Source organism: Bubalus bubalis, chromosome 3 (assembly GCF_019923935.1).
Source record: "Bubalus bubalis isolate 160015118507 breed Murrah chromosome 3, NDDB_SH_1, whole genome shotgun sequence".
NCBI classification, from domain to species: Eukaryota; Metazoa; Chordata; class Mammalia; order Artiodactyla; family Bovidae; genus Bubalus; species Bubalus bubalis.
The window spans coordinates 13065015-13084935 of NC_059159.1; the positions used below are offsets into that span (position 1 = coordinate 13065015).

General features: G+C 47.1%; 1 protein-coding gene across 1 annotated transcript in view; it reads left to right on the top strand.

The window, feature by feature from the left end:
- Positions 1–17906, top strand: part of FOXK2 (forkhead box K2) — a 53174-nt gene extending 35268 nt beyond the window's left edge. The window contains exons 5-9 of the mRNA XM_006053383.4: positions 1444–1637; positions 2407–2582; positions 3660–3956; positions 4172–4381; positions 14675–17906. Of these exons, the coding sequence (XP_006053445.2) occupies positions 1444–1637; positions 2407–2582; positions 3660–3956; positions 4172–4381; positions 14675–14871 (1074 nt within the window). The 3' untranslated portion in view covers positions 14872–17906. The remainder of the gene's footprint in view (positions 1–1443; positions 1638–2406; positions 2583–3659; positions 3957–4171; positions 4382–14674) is intronic.
- Positions 17907–19921: the final 2015 nt, after the last annotated feature.

Below are 19921 nucleotides of genomic sequence, written 5' to 3' on the forward strand. Positions count from 1 at the left end.
ACTTCTGAGCTCCTGTCTGAGTGCCGGCTTCCCGTGGTGCAGTCCAGAACTCTGGACCCTCAAGTCCAGCTCACAGTGCGAGTGTCCTCCACTCATTTTCTGGGCTGGCTTTTCTCAGTCTTTTTTCTTAGGATCTGCCTTCTACTCCACACTCGAAAGGTCTGAGTGCAGACAGAGGATTGCCTTCTCTGTCTTGATGGGGACACCAATAATAGATTTGATTTTTGGAGGGATTTGTCAGTAGGTCTTGGTTGATTATCAGCCAGACTCTGTAATAAAACATCATAGCAAGTATCTTTGTGGTTATGGAAATATTCTGAATCTAATATAATACATCTCCTTATAAACAGTCTCACAAATCAGACACAGCCTAGCCTGTCCCTTCATCTTGCCAATGAGATGACTGACGTCCATAGGTGTTGGTGGTTTGTTGTGGCCTGTGACTGGTGTGGTTCTTGAATAGTCCCTTAGATTGGTTGCAAAGTAGTATTTGACTTATTTGGATTTCTGAGCCACCTCTGGCAATTCAGAATTTTAGGTTATGGCTGGCAGTTCTCGTAGAAAGTTAATTGGAGAACTTAGAAATAACTTTTTGATAACCCAGAATTTTAGTTTGAGTTGAAATTTTAATAATTTAATCTATTAATTTTCAACTTAAACACTAATGTAAGTGCACAAAATGATCTGAATGCATGACTTCCATCCAGCTTTTCCTGAGCTTTTGGAGGTCTCCAATTTGGGTGCAGCAGAGAGGTCTCCTCAAGTCATGCGTAAACTGTGAGCTGAGTTTTTTGTAATAGAAGAATGGACTTAGGAATTGAGAAAGTTTCTCCATGTGCTTCATGAGATTATTTTGCGGATCAAAGTATATGGAAGTTCTTTGACTGGAAGATGGTGTCAATAATATTTCTCAAACTTTGGCTCATTTTTTTTCTCCTTTGCTGGTTTGCCAAATACCTTATAGCGGATTAATTCATTTTAAAAGCTGTGATGGATTCTATAAGTTAATTTTGTACTGATAAAAAAAAATATTTTAAAGGGATGGCTGTTCTCGACACTGTTCATATATCTCCAAAAGGAGAGAGGTCACAGTGATGGCCCTTGATTTCCTACCTGGTAAAAAGGTAGAAGTTGATGCTTTTCCCATTGGAAGTAGCCTCTTTTCGTGTGGTATAGATTTCTCTCCCCTTCTCCATGCCCCAGTTCCCTTCCTTGCCTGCCGGTGCCCACCCTGCCATGCTGTTGACAGTGCCCCATGTCCTTTGTAGAAGCTGCCTGGCAGCCTCTGAGTGGTCATGCCCACAGCTCCTCCTGCACTTCGGGGAGGGCCGGTTTCTTCCAGCACAAAGCTACAGGACCTTTTCAGGGCACTAAAACTGGGGCACACTTTTATTTCTCAGCAAAGAAATATATGAATTCTACGTATTTTTTTATGTTTCATAGAATTCAATTCGCCACAATCTCTCTCTGAATCGTTATTTCATCAAAGTACCACGTTCCCAGGAAGAACCAGGCAAAGGCTCATTCTGGAGGATAGATCCTGCCTCTGAAAGCAAATTAATAGAGCAGGCTTTTAGGAAAAGACGGCCTAGGGGCGTGCCTTGCTTTAGAACCCCTCTGGGACCGCTCTCGTCTAGGTAAGGAAAAAAGACAAACAAAAAGACCTCTCTTAATGGTCAGTGGATTTACCTTTGATGTATTGGTAAATTTTCCTTTTGAAAATGAAGGAATTACCAAATGCATTATGATTAAATGTTGGGCTGGGGATTTGGGAAAAAAAAGAAGTGTTGGATGCCTCTTATGTATTTTTGTTTCTAGTGCTAAAACAATTCAGATTATAAAGTTTTATTTAAATTGTATTCTTGTGTAGCATTGTTGCTTCATTGAATGAATATTGTCAGTATGATGAGTCGGCAATATGACGATGCCATGTTGATAGTTTCTTCCTTTTCCTTGGCATGTGAGAAGCTCTTTAAAGCTACATCTTTGCTGTTTCATTTTTAGCTTCATTAATAGTTACTCTGCGTTTTTAAATGAGAAAAGAAATGACTATAATGTAAGCCTTGAGACCCAGCCAGCTGCACTTACAGGCTGCCGGCTCCTGCTGCCTGGCTGTGGGTGGGAGCTGCTTAGAGAGGCAGCCAGTCCTGCCCCACGCTGCGTGGCCCATGCTGGGCGTGGAGCAGCAGCGTCCTGCACACGGTGGCTCTGTCCCAGCCGTGCCAGCCTTGTTGAGTGTCTGTCTCGGGTCACAGGCGTCACACAGAAAGTAAGACTTAACAACTGTAGTTGGTTGGCAGAAGACAAATGACACCCCTTTTTGCAATATACACTTACTAAAAACAACAGGGCAGCTTAATGAGTGCTTTATCGTAAAAATCCATTGTCTTCTTTTTGGTCGTACAGAAGTGCTCCAGCCTCTCCCAATCATGCTGGAGTGCTGTCTGCTCACTCCAGTGGTGCCCAGACCCCTGAGAGCCTGTCCAGGGAAGGTTCACCAGCCCCTCTGGAGCCCGAGCCTGGTGCCTCACAGCCCAAACTCGCTGTCATCCAGGAGGCGCGGTTTGCCCAGAGTGCGCCAGGTAAGATGTGCAGAGGGCAGGTGTGGTGGGAGAGGGATGGTCAGATGAGCATGTGAGCCAGAGGCCTTGGAGCCTTTGAACCTTGTGCCTGATAGGCTCTGAAAAGCTAACTGCACCATGTTTTGTTTTTTTTTTTCTAATCAGTTAACATTCTTTTGTGACTTTTATGTGTAGGTACCTGAAGAATTTTAGAATTAACCTGTTTCTCAATTGTTTCATCATTCATAAGTCTATGAAAAAGAATTCCCTCAAAAAGAAATAACATAAATTAGACAAAGTAGACACTGTCAGGAAATAAATGTCTATTTAGTAGGTAGGTGAATATTTGTCATAACGTGGAATAAAAATGTGTGCCCTGAGGAATTAAAAAAAAAGTAGTGTGAAAATGTGTTCAAGGTAATTCTGTTATGGTTCCTACTTGGTTGGCAAAATGTGCATTTTGATATTTTGGAGTTCCTGGCCATGCTGGCAACAACCCCTGCCAGCCCCCATCTGTAGTTCCTGCTGCTGGAGCCCAAATGCCCAAACCAGAAAGAGCAGAGGCTGGCAGAGCTGCTGGTGGACAGCTCTCTCTCCATGCTTCCTGCTTCTCCACACCTGTCATAAGATGGAGACTTCGATACCAGGGAGCATGGCCCCCTCCTTCAGGCCTCATTGGGCAGCTCCTTCCCATATCCTGTGTTGATGTTTTCTTTTTCATGAGGAGAGAACTGTGGGAAGAAGTGTTGTAAGAAATCTGAACAGGGATATCCCTGGCGGTCCCGGGGTTAAGACTCCACACTTCCACTGCAGGGAGCATGGGTTTGATCACTGGTTGGGGAACTAAGATCCCTCATGCCATAAGGTGTGGCCAAAAAAAAGAAAATCTGAACAAAGCAGAGATTGTGTTTTTAGCAGTTAGATATATATTAACTATCCCCATTAAATATGTCATTTCTTTCATTGTGAACGACTGCATTATTACCCGATGAAAGGGGCCACCTCCTGTTTTCTTAAATCAGCCTGTAGGTTGCGACTGAGGGGTCAGTTAGTTGGTTCAGGATACCTGAGCCTCACCTTCGCTCCCGTCCTCGGCAGGTTCACCTCTGTCTAGTCAGCCCGTCTTAATCGCCGTGCAGCGACCACTGCCACCGACGATCAAGCCTGTCACCTACACTGTCGCCGCCCCTGTGACGACCTCGACTTCCCAGCAGCCCGTGGTGCAGACAGTTCATGTCGTCCACCAGATCCCAGCGGTGTCCGTCACCAGCGTGGCTGGACTGGCCCCAGCAAACACATACACCGTCGCAGGGCAGGCTGTGGTCACTCAGGCAGCTGTGCTGGCCCCCCCGAAGGCGGAGCCACAAGAGAATGGAGACCACAGAGAAGTAAAAGGTGAGCAGCAGCAGCAGTCACTTTGGGCAGTTTTTCAAGCTTTTAAAAACCTGCCAGCCTTGTCCACCTGAGCCTTTGCTAACATGTTACGTAACGTTATGCTGGAGCAGGGATGTTTGCCACCTGGTTTGCTTTACTTTAAATTAGTGAGAGTTCTGTAAGCTACCCAGTAATATTAGTTAATTTCATTTTTTTTCTCTTTTCTTTGAATTTAGTGAAAGTAGAACCTATTCCTGCGATTAGCCATGCCACATTAGGTGCTGCTGGCCGGATCATTCAGACGTCACAGACCACCCCTGTCCAGACGGTCACCATAGTGCAGCAGGCACCTCTAGGTCAGCACCAGCTTCCAATAAAAACTGTAACACAAAATGGGACTCACGTGGTGCCAATCCCCGCCGCTGTCCACGGCCAGGTGAACAATGGTAAGCAGTGTCCTCCGCGGGTAACTGGGTGCCAATACCGTGAGTGCAGGTCCACTGCTTTCCTTTTATGAAGCGTGGTGTTCAAAGTTTTTGTTCTATTACAGTCTCATTTTTATTTTTTCTGAAGAAATGTTTGCATTTCTAAACTATTGGAAACGGAATAGGAAGTAGCTGGGAAGTAGCTGTGGGAATTGGCTCCCATGTAATTCCCATTGGAGGAGCTATCTGAAGAGGAAAGCATTTCTAAGTACCTAGAGAGATGAAAACACTCCCGCCTTTCGTAGCCATCTAGGTGTGGCCTGGAAACAGCCTGGCAGCTGGACGGTGAACCCTGACTTCGTGCTTGCCCCTGGGGGCGTCCCAGCTGACTCCAGAGGCAGTGCCCTCCCCTGGGGCAGGGGCTGCTTGAGAGTATCTGAGGGCGGAAGACGGTCTGCTGTGCTCTTTGTTCTGAAGGCCCTCAGGAGCCCTGTTGACATGGCTCCCCATGGATGTTCTGACATAGATGAGTTTAAGGGAGCTTGGCTTTTAAATCAGAAACAGAGAACTTCCTTCCATCCAGTTCCACGGAGCACTGTGAAGGGTAGGAGTCCGGCTGGCTATTGAGTCAACTCAAGATTTGTGGGTCCTTGGAGCTTGTGTTCAGACATCTTAGCAGTGGGTTTTCACTCAGGTGTGTGCAGTGTGTGCTGTCCACAGTGTGGGCTGCTGTGATTCAGCTGCAGGACCTCAAGCAGTAGAATCAGAAGCTATTGGCTCAAACTAGCTCTCTGTGCCCAGAGATAGTTTCTCTGAAAGAGGGTGGGGAACAGAAGGCTTGATTGTGTTGACCTCTGAATCCTTACTGAGTGAGCTATTAAGGGATGGAGACCTGGGACACCTCATGTGATTCCACTTGCCCCTGCTCCTCCCTGAATTTAATAGAGATCTGTAGGCAGGTCTCTATTGTAACATTACAGACAAGATCTGTAATGTTTTCTAGAGAAGATTAACCACTGAGAGTTTTTTGTTTTAAAGTAATAGATAACATGCCACCTGTGGATAAATTGGGAAATTTGCAACCAGTTGCCCATTTAAAATGCTTTCTTCCTCAAGCCATGTGTCTCCTAAGTAAGAGTTGCTCAGGCCTCATTTTTCTTGGCTCTGTGAGTAACTTCATTGTCACAGGTGGTTCAGATGTGGCAGACCTGGTGACCCTTGGCGTGGCTGGGAGCAGATGGTGTTGAGGTGGACGGTCCGTTTCTGGTCTGAGCTGTTCCTCTCTGTTTTAAGTCATGAAGACATGGTGTGGGCCAGTGATTCCCAGACATCATGTGCCTTAGAATCACTCAAGGGCTCTGTCCCAGAGTCCCCAGTTGAGCAGATCTGGCCTGGGGCTCAAGAATGTACATTTCTCATGCGTTCCAGACCTTCCAAGAAGGACTGCACGTCAGGAACCTTTTATGTCTACCTAAGGAGTTTAAAAAACTGAGTGCCCCTTTCACATATTTAAATTGGTATCTAAAATTTTTCTTCATAAATTTAATAAGCAAGGAATTAAATTTTCCACTATTAAAAATACTGATGTTTAATTTTTATTACTACTATTTTTCACTGCATATTGCAGCTTGCAGGAGCTTAGTTCCCTGACCAGAGATTGAACCCTCTCCCTTAGCAGTGAAAGCACAAAGTTCTAACCACTGGACCACCAGGGAATTCCCATTACTGATGTTTTAAAATAACACATCATTCTTTTAAATGTGCTGGCTCTGAATACTGTCCTGATTTGATACCCACTTTTCCCATGTGGCTCAGCTGGTAAAGAATCCACCTGCAATGTGGGAGACCTGGATTCGATCCCTGGGTTGAGAAGATCCCTGGAGAAGGGAAAGGCTACCCACTCCAGTATTCTGGCCTGGAGAATTCTGTGGGCTGTATAGTCCATGAGGTCACAAAGAGGTGGACACGACTGAGCGGCTTTCACTTTTCACTTCACCCATATATCGGCACACAGATAGGCAGGCTCACGCATCCTCATGGCTAAGTCCCATGCCCCCCACAGATTTTGTGCTAATGCCATATTCTTTATGATTGAATGTCATTTACTGAGTATGTCTTTTCTCTGCAACAGCAAAATGTAGAAACATTAAAGATTTAATTATCTGTGACTATAAGGATTCACTTATCAATTGTTGTAACTGAGGAATTGATCAAAACCAAAATTCAGTTCAGTTCAGTTGCTCAGTTGTGTCCAACTCTTTGCGACCCCATGGACTGCAGCATGCCACACCTCCCTGTCCATCACCAACTCCCAGAGTTCACTCAGACTCACGTCCATTGACTCGGTGATGCCATCCAACCATCTCATCCTCTATGGTCCCCTTCTCCCCCCGCCTCCAATCCTTCCCAGCATCAGGGTCTTTTCAAATGAGTCAGTTCTTCGCATCAGGTTGCCAAAGTATTGGAGTTTCAGCTTCAGCATCAGTCCTTCCAAAACCAAAATTTTAATTCTTTAAAAATTGTATTTTGGAATTCCCTTGCAGTTTAGTGGCCGGGACTCTGAGCTTTCACTGCTGAGGGAGCAGGTCCAGTCCCTGGTTGGGGAACTAAGATTCTGTAAGCCGCACGGCATGGTCAAATAAATCCATTTATTCATTCATTCATTTTTAGTAAAGATGCATTTCTCAGTACATCTGGGCTTTAAAGAAAACCAAACAATTATTATACTGATGATCGCTGCTGGCAACAGGAAGCAAAGTGCTGGGTCAGCCCTCACAGACCTTGTTCCTACTTAGAAGAAGGAAGGATAGAAGAAATGCTGAAACTCCTTCCAGCTTTAGTCATCTTTCAGCAAAAACTATTTTAAATTATCTGTTAGTGGGAAATTTTATTGGTTCTCCGTCAGTTTAGTCTCAGTCTTTTACTTAGAAATCACTTGGTCCAGAAGAGTTTGCTACCTAGTCAGTAGTAATTCGGGTTCACAGTGCCAGTGTTTCCACTCTTCCTTTGTTTCAGGCTCCATCTTGACATTTTCATTCCCAGAACCAGCACAGTTGAGTGGCTTTAGAGAGAGCGGCTGTTAAGAAAGGGGAAGAGGGAGGAGGTGGCAGATCAGCTTTAGGAAGATTGTGTGGGCAAGTGGAGATGGTGGGTTTCCTGAAAACTGGTGTTGGGTGGATGCTGTGTGACCCAGCTGTGGCCTCTTTTACTCTTGGAAATCACTCTTGAGAAAGGGAAGTAGTGCCTGTTACTAATGAATTTTGAAAATCAGAAGGTTTGATATTTCAACTTTTTATTGTGGGAAATGACAGACATTCTGGAAATCAGGTCATAGCCAACCTTGTTCATATTCCCCACCTGCCCTGTCTGCTCCCACCCAGGTATGTCATTCCCTGTTTGAGCATGCATCTCTAAAAGATAAGAACTCTCTTTTAATACATAAGCACAATACCATTATTATAGTTTTAAAAATAAATTCTTTTCTTCTTAGGATTCAAATCATATGTACTTTTTAAAAATTGTGGTAAAATATACATGCAAAATTTACCATTTTAAAGTATGCAGTTCAGTGGCATTAAGTACATTGACAATATTTTGAAGACATCACCTCTAACTAGTTGAAAAGCGTTTTCATCACCCCAAAGGAAACCTCATACCTGTTAAGCAGTTACTCCTCACTCCCCACTTGCCTTCGTCCCTAGTAACCACTAATCTACTTTGTCTCTGGATTTACCTGTGCTGGATATTTCCTATAAATGGAATCATAAGAACTGTGGCTTGTGTTAACTGGCCTCTCTAATGTTTTGAGGTCCATGCATGTTGCAGTGTGCCGTCGGTCCATCATTCCCAGCTGAATGTTTCCATTTTGTTTACTCATTCATCAGTTGGTGGGCATTTGGGTTGTTTCCACCTTCTGGCTATTTGGAATAATGCTATGGCATTTGTGTAAAGTATTGGTTTGAATCCTTGTTTTCATTTCTTTTGGGTGTATACCTAGGAGTGAAATTGCTGAGTTATATGGTAAATCTGTGTTTACTTTATTGAGTAGCCATCAAACTGATTTCCACAACAGGCACAGCAATTTAACATTCCATCCTCAATGATGTATAAGGGTTCTATTTTTCATTCTCACTTGATGTTTTCTCCTTTTATTTTTGATCATGGTCATCTTAATTGTGGTTTTGATTTGCATTTCCTTCGTGACTGATGATGTTGAGCATCTTTTCATGTGCTCGTTGGTTATAGCATCTTTGAAGAAATGTCTAAATCCTTACACTATTTTTTTCTAAAGTGGCTTGTTTGTCTTTGTTGTTGAGTTATAGGAACTCTTTATATATTCTAGATACTAGGTCCTGATCAGATACAGGTATCCCCTGCTATCATCCAAAAGTAGAGAGTTCCCATGAAACCTGAGAACATGTCTAGCTAACGGATGTACAGAATGAGTCAAGATAGAGCAGAAATGCTCACAGACACAGTTCAAAGCTCTGCTGTCTTGATGCTGAGATGGAGTGTGGTTCCTGGGGAGGAGTTTGGCAGTGCCACTCACTGCTTGGGGTGCTGCTGCCTCTAACGGCAGAAACAAAGTGGTAAAAACAAGTGTAAACGTTGCTTGCTGCAAAACAAGTGGTAAACATTATTTTTGCTTTTCCCCTTTCTCCATAGAAGTGAAAATCCTCTTTAGATTTCTTTCCATTAGCGAAAATGGTTAGTGATGTTGTTATTGCATAAAAGCAAAGTGGCATAAAGGAAACTTTTACAGAAGGGTGTAGGGAGGATACTTGTATATGATTTGCAAATATTTCCTTCCATTCAGTGAGTTTGTCTTTTCACTTTCTTGGTAGTATCTTTAATGCACACAAGTTTTTAAGTTTGATTAAGTCAGTTTCTTTTCCCTTTCGTTACTTGTGCTTTTGGTGAGAAGAATTCATTGCCAGACCTTAGGTCATGAAGACTTACACCTTCCCCTGTGTTTTCTTCTACTAAGAGTTTTATAGTTTAGCTCTTACATTCAGATCTTTGATCTATTTTGAGTTAATTCTTGTATCTCATGCACGCGCCTGTTTTTATATTTTGCATGTGGAGATCCAGTTTTCCCAGGACCACTTGTTGTAGAGACTGTTGTTTCCCCGTTAAATGGTCTTGGCTCCGCTGCTGAAAATCAGTTGACCTCCGATGTATGAGTTTATTTCTGCTGGTTCTCTTTCATTGATTTGTGTGTCTGCCCTTATGCCATAATCACAGTTTTGACTGCTGTAGCTTGGTAGGAAGTTTTGGGGTCAGGAATTATGAATTTTAAGATCGGCTTTTCCAATTCTGGGGGGAAATATTGGAATTTTGATAGGATTGCATTAAATCTGTAGATTGCTTTGGGTACTATTGCCATCTTAACAGTATTAAGTTCCCTCATCCTTGAGCATGAAATATCTGTCCATAATTATTTAGGTCTTCTTTAATTTCTTCAACAGTGCTTTATAATTTTCACTATAGAAGTCCTACAGTGTTGAAGTCTTGGTTAAAATTCTTCCTATTTCTTTTTAATGTTTTTCTAAATGGAATTGTTTTCATAATTTTCTTTTGAGATTGTTAATTGCTACTGTATAGAAATACAACTGATTTTTTTGCATGTTGATCTTGTACCCTGCACAGGGTTTTCTTTATGTGGATTTGTTAGAATTTCTATATATAAAGATTACATCACCTGCCAGTAGAGGTAGTTTTACTTCCTTTCTCATCTGGATGCCTTTTATCTCCCTTTCCTGCCCAGCTGCCCGTAGGACTTCCCGTACAGTGTGGATTAGTGTTGGCAAATGAGCATCCTTGATTTTGAGAGAAGCATCCAGTCTCTCAGCATTGACGCTGTCTAACTGTGGGTTACCATACATGTTATTATATTGTCCTTTAGTCTATCAAAACAGTGTATTCTGTTAGTTGATTTTATATGTTGAACCACCCTTTCATTTCTGGGATAAATCTCACTTGGTGATGGGGTGTGATCCTTTTAATATGCTATTGGATTCAGTTTGCTAGTATTTAGTTTGAGGATATTTATATCCGTATTCATCAGGGATATTGGTTTGAGTTTTCCATACGGTCTTTGGCTGGCTTTGGTATCTGGTAGTGCTGGCCTCGTAGAATGAATTTGGAAGTCAGGCTCAGGCCATTGTGTATTGGAACCTCTTCTTGGCACTTTCTGGGGCCAGTCATGCTGCTCCAAAAAACCCAACATGCTGTGGTCACTTCTCAGCCTCTTCTGCACTGGACCACAATTCTGGTCACAGATATTCAGTCCAACTTTGTGGAGAGTCTGCTGCCCTTGACCTCCAGCTTGTGGGGTGGTGGTCTTGGGAAGAAAGGAGTCTTTACCCTGCTGACAGTGTTCCCCTGTGACCAGCATTTCACTCGTCATCCTAAAGAGCCTCTGCTATGCTCACAGGTACTGTTCCCGTCTCACAAAAACTGGCCCTGGCCGGCCTCCAGCCTGTGCTTCGCTGGTTCCAGGTCCTGGTGCTGAGGAAGCAAAAGCATTTTGTGGAAACCTGGGCTGTCTGCCCAGTGGTGTGCTCTTTGAACTCCCCCCGGCCTCCTCCTCCGGGAACCACGTGTAGGCTGTGGTTGCAGCAGGCAGGACGCCCACTGGGCCAGCATGGCCTTCTGCTGGTGCACGGGCAGGAGCTGCCTAGACTTGGGCCAGGACTTGGGGGCGCAGCCAGGTTAGCACTGAGGCAGCATCACCTCCAGGGCAATATTCTGCCTCTCCCTGCAGCACCCGCCCCGTGTGAAGCTGCTGCTTGGCAGGACCCCTGGGAGGTGGTCCCACACACGCACTTGAGTCTCCGTACTTGGATGCAATGTTTGCCGATTTCTTGCAGATCACTGAAGTTTACTTATAACTCCCAAGTTGGCACTGCGCTTTTACAGCCCTTTGCGGGCTTGTGCAGAGCAGCAAGGTATTTGAGTTCGGCATGCTGGCTCCCAGTAGAGCAGGATGTGGTAGCGCCCATCTCCTTGTTTCAGCTCCTGCTTTGAACATGTGTCTTTCCCACTTTTCTTTCTTTTTTAAAATTATTTTATCTTTGGCTGCGTTGGGTCTTTGTTGCTGCCTGGGCTTCTCTCTAGTTACTACGAATGGTGACCGCTCTCTGGTTATGGTGTGCTGGCTTCTCTTTGCTGTGGTGACTTGTTGCAGAGCACGGGCTCCAGGGAGTGGGCTTCAGTAATGGTGGTGCACAGGCTTAGCTGCCCCACGGCACGTGAGCTCTTCCCGAAGCAGGGATCGAACTGGTGTCCTCTGCATTGCCGGGCAGGTTGACTACTGGACCATCAGGAAGCCCCCACTGCTGCTGAGGGCTGTGTGTCCCATGTGTTGTGCTTCCTGGTAGAGGTTTTGCTATTTAAAGCGGGCTCCCGGCCTGGTTCTGAGAAGGCCTGGGGTGTTCTAGGCACAAAGGTTGTGATGTGCCTCATGGGGAAAATACAGGCATGAGTTCCGTGTTAATGGATAAACAGTATAAGTTAAGTTGTCTTTAATCAAAAAACACATAAGACAGGGTATGTGTCGATCAGCTGACAAGCCCCACCCTGTGTTCCCCCTGAGACAGTGGCTCGGCAGCCGCCAGCCTGATGTCCTGTCTGGTCTGGCTCAGCTCGGGACTCTGATCGACTCACAGCTATGTCAGGCACCTCTCAGGAGCAGCGGTGCTGGGCTGTAGCAGGAAACGTGTCTATGAGTTACACTCAGACAGGAGTGGAGCCTCTGCTTGAGTGGGGAGGGCATCCCAGGACACAGCCAGGGAACCAAGCAGGACAGTGGACAGGCAGGGAGACCCACAGGGCCAGGCCTGCTGCGGGAAGCAGGCACGCTGGGGGCCAGTGACAAAGAGAGGTGTTTTGGGGGTGGGTGTTCACAGCCACAACAAGGCTGCAGAGGACCGGCCTGGAGGCTGCGCCACCATCCAGGTTGTAGCTGCTGGCCTCTGCCTGTATGCGGACTATGCTAATGGATGGGTGGGGAGCGTGGGGGCTCAGGACGGTGCCTGGCGTCCGCTTGAAAGGTGACCCTGGAGTTGAGTCCCCCTCCTGCTGAGGCACCACGTGACTGAGGGCCAGGCACCCCAACAGAAACACAGTGCCCCTCCTGCCGGGTGGGCGCCCGTGTGGCCTCACAGGGGAGAGGCTCAGTGTAGTGCATCATCACAGCCGCCCTCCCACCCTTAGAAAAGGAAGCCTGTCTTTCCAGGCAGTTGCCTTGAGCTCTGGTTATTGCCGCCATGGGCACAGGGAGGGCACGTTTTGATGCTTGGTGCTCACGGAGGGGCAGAGAGGTGGGATGAGTCTGGCTGTGAGGCGGGCTCTCGGCCCAGGCCTCAGTCCCAGGCCCACACCTGCGGTTCACCAGTGTGGTTATGGTTGTGCTGTTTCTCCAGCGACTCATTTGGGTTGGATGTGGAGTCCTGGGGCAACACTGCGTATTTAGGTGGCATCCCACCTGCTCGCTGGGCCTAAGTGCCCCTTTGCCGTCTTCCTTCTGAGACTTCTCTGCCCACTCTCAGGCTCCCTTACTGCCCAGGTCCTTTCTTTTCCTGTTACCTTTCCTAAGGGTTTGCAGATCAGTTAGTGGAAGACCCTGCTCAGCATGGCCTAGGAACCACACTCTGCCTGCTTGAGAATCTGGGCCCCGGGCCCCACCTACAGCCATGCCTCCCATAGAGCAGGCCTTGCTGCCCTGCCCTGCCGCACCAGCCTGTTCTTCCAGTCACATAATTTTTTAGGCTTTGACCATTTGTCCTGGCCTACCATTAACTTCATTCTGCTCCGAACCATTGCTATAGCCTCCTGAAATGGCATTTTTATTCAAGCCAGAATTCTGTGGGACGTCTCCCAAACTCGCCAGGGCTCTGTGTCTCCACCACGGACTGCGGCAGAGAAGTGTGTGTCCTGCTGGAGGAACCCAGGCTTCGTTGCAGTGCTGCCTCCGCACCACACAGGTCCTTGTTCTTGAAAGTGACACAGCGGTCATTCTCAAGAGATGACAGTGGAGATGGCCAGAAGCCCCATGTTAACCAGGTCCAGCTGCCAGTCCCTTTGTTCCCTGAAGACATGATCATATGAATTTTCCTATACAAAAGCGTACTGGGAATTTAATTGGAATGGTGTTGAATCTGGAAAGGAGGGTGGGGGCACTGGAGTCCTGGCAGTGTTGGAACTCCCCTTTCTTTGACCTCAGTGTGTGTTCTGTGGCTTCCCATCTGTTTCATTTTGCAAACTGCCCCCTACCCTGTCTCTTCACTTAGCTTCAAGTTCCATTTCTTGGGAGGAAATTCTGTAGTCCCCCTGTGCTAGCTAAAGCAATATATTAGAATACCTAGAGTCATAAAGCTTGGTACAAACCCCTTATGCTTAGAGCTCTTACGCAGCATGTAGAGCAAACTATCAGGAGCTGCTACAGCATTAACATCAAGTTACCAGCATCAGGGAGGCGGGGCAGCACACGTCACTGCTGGGACCCGGGCATACTCCTGAGCTGAGGCCGCTGTTCCAGGGTCTTTGTGTGCAGATCATTCTCCATCTGGCCACCTGCTGCCATGGTCCTAAGCCTCCCTTGGGGCCCGAAGGGACTGGGTAGGGGGGCAGGGGTCTTCCTGGACAGGATGCTGCCTCTCCAGGTCGCTCCTCCAGCACACACCCTGCCTCACCCCCACCCCCGCTGTGGTAAATAGCCCAGGCCCAGTCTGCCTTCCCACTTGGAGAAAGAGCACTTGTGGTGTGGGATGACCTTCTTCGGTTCATCCCTTGTGGTTTGGTTATGCAGAGCATGAGGCAGGCGTGATCAGTGGTGGTGGAGGCCCTTGTGCCAGCAGGAGTCCAGGAGGAGGAAGGGCCTCTCGGTGATGAAGACCAGAGAGAGGATGGGCTTGGGTGGAGGGCTGTGGGGAAGCCAGCCTAGGGCTCGCTGGAGATCCCTCCCGTGACAGGCTTGGAGCAGGTATGTGGCTCAGATGCAGGCTTAGCTTGCTACACCCCAGTCCCCTCCTGGGCTCGGGCCCTGCATCGAGGAGAAGCCAGCAGCAGCCCCTTGGCCACAGCACTAAAGCCATCTGCTGTGTCCTGCCTCTGCCTCCCGTCGTCCACTCTCCCCCCTTCCCACTTCAGCAAGGCAGCCCACTATTGGAAGCATTAAACAGATGCTGTGCATTCATAGAAAGACTCACTGTTCACACAGTTAGCATGTGGTGGGGTTTCTGATCCCCAGGGGCCTGGCAGGGACAAGCGTCCACCCAGACGCATGGGCTCTGACTCACTGTCTCTCCGCAGCAGCAGCGAGTCCCCTGCACATGCTGGCGACACATGCATCCGCCTCCGCCTCCCTGCCCACCAAGCGCCAGAACGGTGACCCAGCAGAGCAGCCGGAGCTGAAGCGGGTCAAGACGGAAGACAGCGAGGGTCTCGTCATCGCCCTGAGTGTGGACGCGCCGCAGGCTGCCATGCGGGAGAAGGGCGTCCAGAACTAGCGGCCGGGAGAGCATTTCTCACTTTAACGTCAACTCTGTGGTGCCAAAAGGAGACACTGCCTCTCACCGACGCTCGGAGCGTGTTCCCTCGGTGGGTAGAGGGCCCTGCGGTTGGACTTCACCTCAGCACTGGAAACACAAACCCAGGTGGCCTTAAAACTCCTTAAGTTAAAAGACTGAAGTCACCCCTGAACATCAGAACCACAAACAGCAAAGCCGGGCTCCGGCAGTGTCTCCCCGCCCAGCGTTCAGCTCAGCTCCCAGTAGAGACTCACGGTCCTTCCCAGGGAGGACACGCCCGGTGCGAGCAGACCTGCTGGGCCTGGGCCGGAGCCACCCCACCGCCCGCTGCCAGTAGACAAGACAGTATTTTGTTGTTCACATGTGGAATTAGAATATTTTGAGGTGTACTTTCTTTCTTTACAAAATAATGGGGTCTTTGACATTTCAGATCACTCCATTTCTACTCTGGAAATTTTGGAATCACACAGGACCTTTTGTGTGGATTTCATTTGGGGAGAAGCAGAAGCGTAGTTTTGTTTGTTTCTGTTGTTTGTTTTCAGCCTATGGAATGATTTACTTTTGTCTGTCTTGTTTAAGTCAGATGGAACTACTTGACATCTGCAGATTTCCCACGTTAGAGCAGTTACCTGATGAATTTAATCCTCCATTTCCACGTGTAGGACGGACATACAGACGGACACCCCGCGGGCCACTTGTAACCCTGACGGAAAGCGCTGCCAGGCTCCTGGAGCTGCACTTACCCATTTCTCTTTCTTGCTACTTTTTGTTGTTGTTTCTTTGTGTTGACTTTGTCCCTGGCATAATTTTCCACTCTAAGTAAAACAAGTCTCCTACGTATTGTGTATGTTTAAAACGACAGAACTGTTACTTCGTCATTTGGAAAAAAGATTCAATCTTTTATCACACACCTTTTTCAAGCAAAGGTCACAGAGTTCTCCGTGACACGTTCACTGTTTTAGGTGCCGTCCCCAGCTCTCGGCATCGTCCAACCAGCCGGCCGCACCGTGATGTTGTGGTTGCCCACTCACGGCAGAAGCAGCTGCTGGGGTGAAGCAGAAGCTGCCTGTTAACGCAAGGGTCTTGGAAGCAGGCACCCTCCGTCCGGTAAGCGTTGGAAACACCTAGGTTGCTTTTTGATTTGTAATAGGAAATTCCCCTCAACCTTTTAGAACTGAATCTAATACTAGCTGATTTCTCTCCTATAAAAAATAAAAGCGAGAGAAAAGGAAACAAAGGTGAGAGAATGAAAAGTCGGAGGCCCGCTTGGCCTCAGCCTGCGTTCCTCTGGAAGAAAGCCACTCACCTTTCCAGAGGTTTCTGGGGTCAGAGCTGAGCAGCATGCAAACAGAAAGAGGGCTCTGGCCTTATTGTGAATTTTTAAATGTCATCATCATAACATTATTTATTTAAATGTAGTTATTTTGGTATTTAATTTTTTTTAAAGAGAGAAAAAAAAAAAAACCCCTGTATTTTCCTGGTGGAATGAAATGGCTCAGAATGGTATATTTAGGCAATTTTAAAACATTTATTATTTACCTAAAGACCAAATATGATAAATCTGTTCTAAGTATTGTGTGTCAATCCACGGTATGGAGCTGTCGCAATGTTACTGCAGATTATGCATATTAAAATTATGAAATTACTGCACACTAGCTGGATTTATAACTCAGCCATTTAAAACAATAAAAACAAAACCATCATGTGAATGAGACCACGTGTGTGACAGTAGCAAAGTCTAACTTGCAGACTGAAGCACGGACGGGCCAGAGCGCCTCAGGGCAGCAGTCCGCATCTCCCAGGCACTTCACAGATGCCTTGGAATGTATGTTTTTATTTGTCTTTTTACACAGAAGGTTTGCGATTTGAAAAATAATTCAGGTGTGATGTGTCCTGTTGTGGGGTCGGGTCACTCCACTGAGTGCTCCAGACCTGTCGGTCACGGGCCACTGCAGCCCCCTGGCCGTGGGCTCTGGGGAGGTGAGTGGACACGACCGCCTTGGTAGGGAGGCGGCTCGGGCGGCACTAAGCAGGTGCCTCGCGTGTGGCCCAGGAGACGCAGCTCCACCACCATCCTGAAAGGCCAGGTAGACTTTCCCTGTGTAAGCCCAGTCTATCAGTTGATTATTTCTGAGCCTAAAATGTCGACTTTTTGGGTTTGGAGGGATTGATTTCTGCTGGGTTTATAGGTAAGAAAAGTACCGTGTTCTCAAATCTAAAGGGAGAAGGATAGTGTTTGCTTCTGGGAGCTAAAGCATGTCTTTTTCAAAGGCGAGGCGTTCTCTTTCCTTTTTCCTGCTGTCTTGGCTCATTCATTGGCACATAGATATTTAAGAATATCATGGAAAAGGCAGGGGGAAAAAACATAGATTAACAAACTGCCGTGTCCTGGGCAGTTTTTAAAATGTTAGAATTTAGCTGTGAATCCCCTTCGACACCTGGGAGTCACTGGGCTTGTGCCCGTGGCCCCACTTGGTGCCCGTGCTGCGCCAGCAGTCACAGGGCACTGCCCTCCCACCCAGTAGCCACTGGTGGCTCCTACAGGTGTCATTTCAGCAGGTCTCTGCTTTGACCTTTGCCAAACTTCTGAGCTCCTTCAGGGACGACAAACTTCATTTCAGCAGCTTTGCCCCGAACCAGACAAAAATACAAAAAGGAAACTCACATGTGATCCAAGTGATGTGGCGTATCCCAAGGTGTCTGTGCATGATTTGGGGTTGATCTTCCTCTCGTGTCAGTAGAGTCTCCACTCAGACAGTTGAGCTCCTTAAATGCATCACCCCTCACATCGTCCTCTCCTAGAACAACAGAGTAGGCGAGGCCACGGTCGGAAGGGGGCGGGCGTGTCAGGACTTGGGATTTCTGTGCTATGTGACTACAAGGAGACAAGTGACAATCTTCAAGTCCTAACCTCCACTATTCTAGAAAGGATAGTGGTGATTTGTGTGCAAAGGTTTGAAATTTTAAAAGTACCAAGTTCCTGAAATTCAATAAAATATTTTTATTAATTTTAATTGAATACAGAGTATCATTGTCCTTTTGATAAGCTTAAGCAGGCACTGCTTTTTTATATCTCTTTTCCGAGCACGCCACGGGCCTAGGTGGCACTGGAGCGCCTGTGCCAAGACACTGCTGACAGCAGCAGAGCAGGCGCCTTGCCTCCACCGGGGAGAGGGGGCACCGAGTGTCTGCGTGGCAAAGGGAGTTGGGTCACAGGCAGTGCCAACAAAGTCCTGCTGGCTTTTATCCATCCTGTTGGAGTTTTAAAACTAACTTTGAGGTTATGGTGTAGCTGCCATTTCTTCTGATTTGCTCCTGAGCCTGAGATACATTCTCCCGTGAGATGGAAACTGTGTCTAAATTTAGAGGCACACGGGTGCTCCAGTCCGCAAGTCACTGTTAGCACTGACACTGTCCAGCTACTGAAGAGTCTGTGGCACAGACTGCTGACGTCCTAAGGGGTGGGAGGAGGAGGAGGAATCCTGAAATGGCGCCACAGAGGCCTCTGGGAGATAACTGAAGCTCAAGGACGGAGTTCACAGGGAGTTTTGTTCTTGACATTCATGTCCTAATGTAAAAACAGTTATATTAGCATAAAAGAACTGCTCCTCGTGTACTGACTCTCTTTCCTAACTAACAGAAGCATCCCTAAATATTTTTCGGATCTTTTGTCCATGTTGTATTAATAGATGCTTTAGGATGTGTTAGGTCTTACCTCCCGCTTCTCACTCAGGAAAAGCTACTCCAATAGTTATTAGGATCACCTTGTTGAAGTTAAACTGAGTCAAATAAGAGGGGACAGGTATCTTAGAGAATAACCTACCTTTACCCAAGGAAAAGATGTTGTAAGGGACTTACTGGTGGTCTCACCTGGCTGAGACTCCCAGTGCAGGGGGCCTGGCTTCTTTCCTGGTTTGGTCCCACATGGCATAACTAAGCTCGCATGCCACAACTAAGACCCAGCGCAGCCAAATTAATTCCATACTTTTTAAGGAAGATGTTGAAGGAAGCCTTTAGGTATAGAAAACAATTCAGTTAACTGATAAAAGAGTTTCTTCATGTAGCAAAAGCCAAGCTATTGTGAGGAGGCCCACATTTAGGCCATATTTTGTCGTAAGGAAGACACTGGGGGGCATTCCCTGGCTCCCAGTGGTTAGGACTCCACGCTTCCACTGCCAGGGGCACAGGTTCCATCTCTCATCACTGAGCTGAGATCCTGCATGCAGTGTGGCACAGCCCAGGCAGGAGAAAGAAAGGCAGGCGTTGGGGCGCGTCATGACCCTGCGTCTGGTCACCATATGGTGAGTTGAGGCCTAAGCCTGGGAGGGGAGAGACTCCGTGGATGGAGTGGCTTACATGGTGGCGCAGGTCTTCGTGGAACACTGTGCTAACTTGACTCGTCTCTTGCAACCTCTCCCTCCACGTTTATGTGCACAGCAGTACGAAATGAGATTTTAACACGGGTCTCAGGTGACCTCTGATCAGGCACAAAATTTCTGATTTTAGAAATGTCCTGAGGTCCCACACTCTGCCCTATGTCTCAACCATTAGCTGAATAAATAAAGCATCTATCATATCTATTCTCTGAAAAAAGAAATAGCAGGAGTATTAAAACTGTAAGAACAACCAGTGTGGTGACTCTTTTCTTGAATTTTTCTTCCCTCTTGTATCTCCTAGTGTCAACTTCCAGGACAGCCTGAATGTAAGAGCTGCATCTCAGGAATGAACAGAATACCCAAGAGAAGCCCTCTCCCCATGAGGAAAGCGGGGACCCCTGTGGGACATGGGGAGGGGAGTCACAAAACTACACTTGTAAGCAGTAGCCCTGGAGACACTGAGGATTCAAAAGAGGAACTAGGCAAGGGGACTTCTTTCTAGTCCAAAGAAGGTCAGGGAGAGAGGAGGGTAGAAATACTTATCTTTGGCCCCAAGAAGTGTACACCATCACACACAGGCTAAAGCCTGAACTTTTTAGCCAAAGGCCAGAAAAGGGGGTACGTGGGAGACAGGACATTAGAGGAAGACTCCC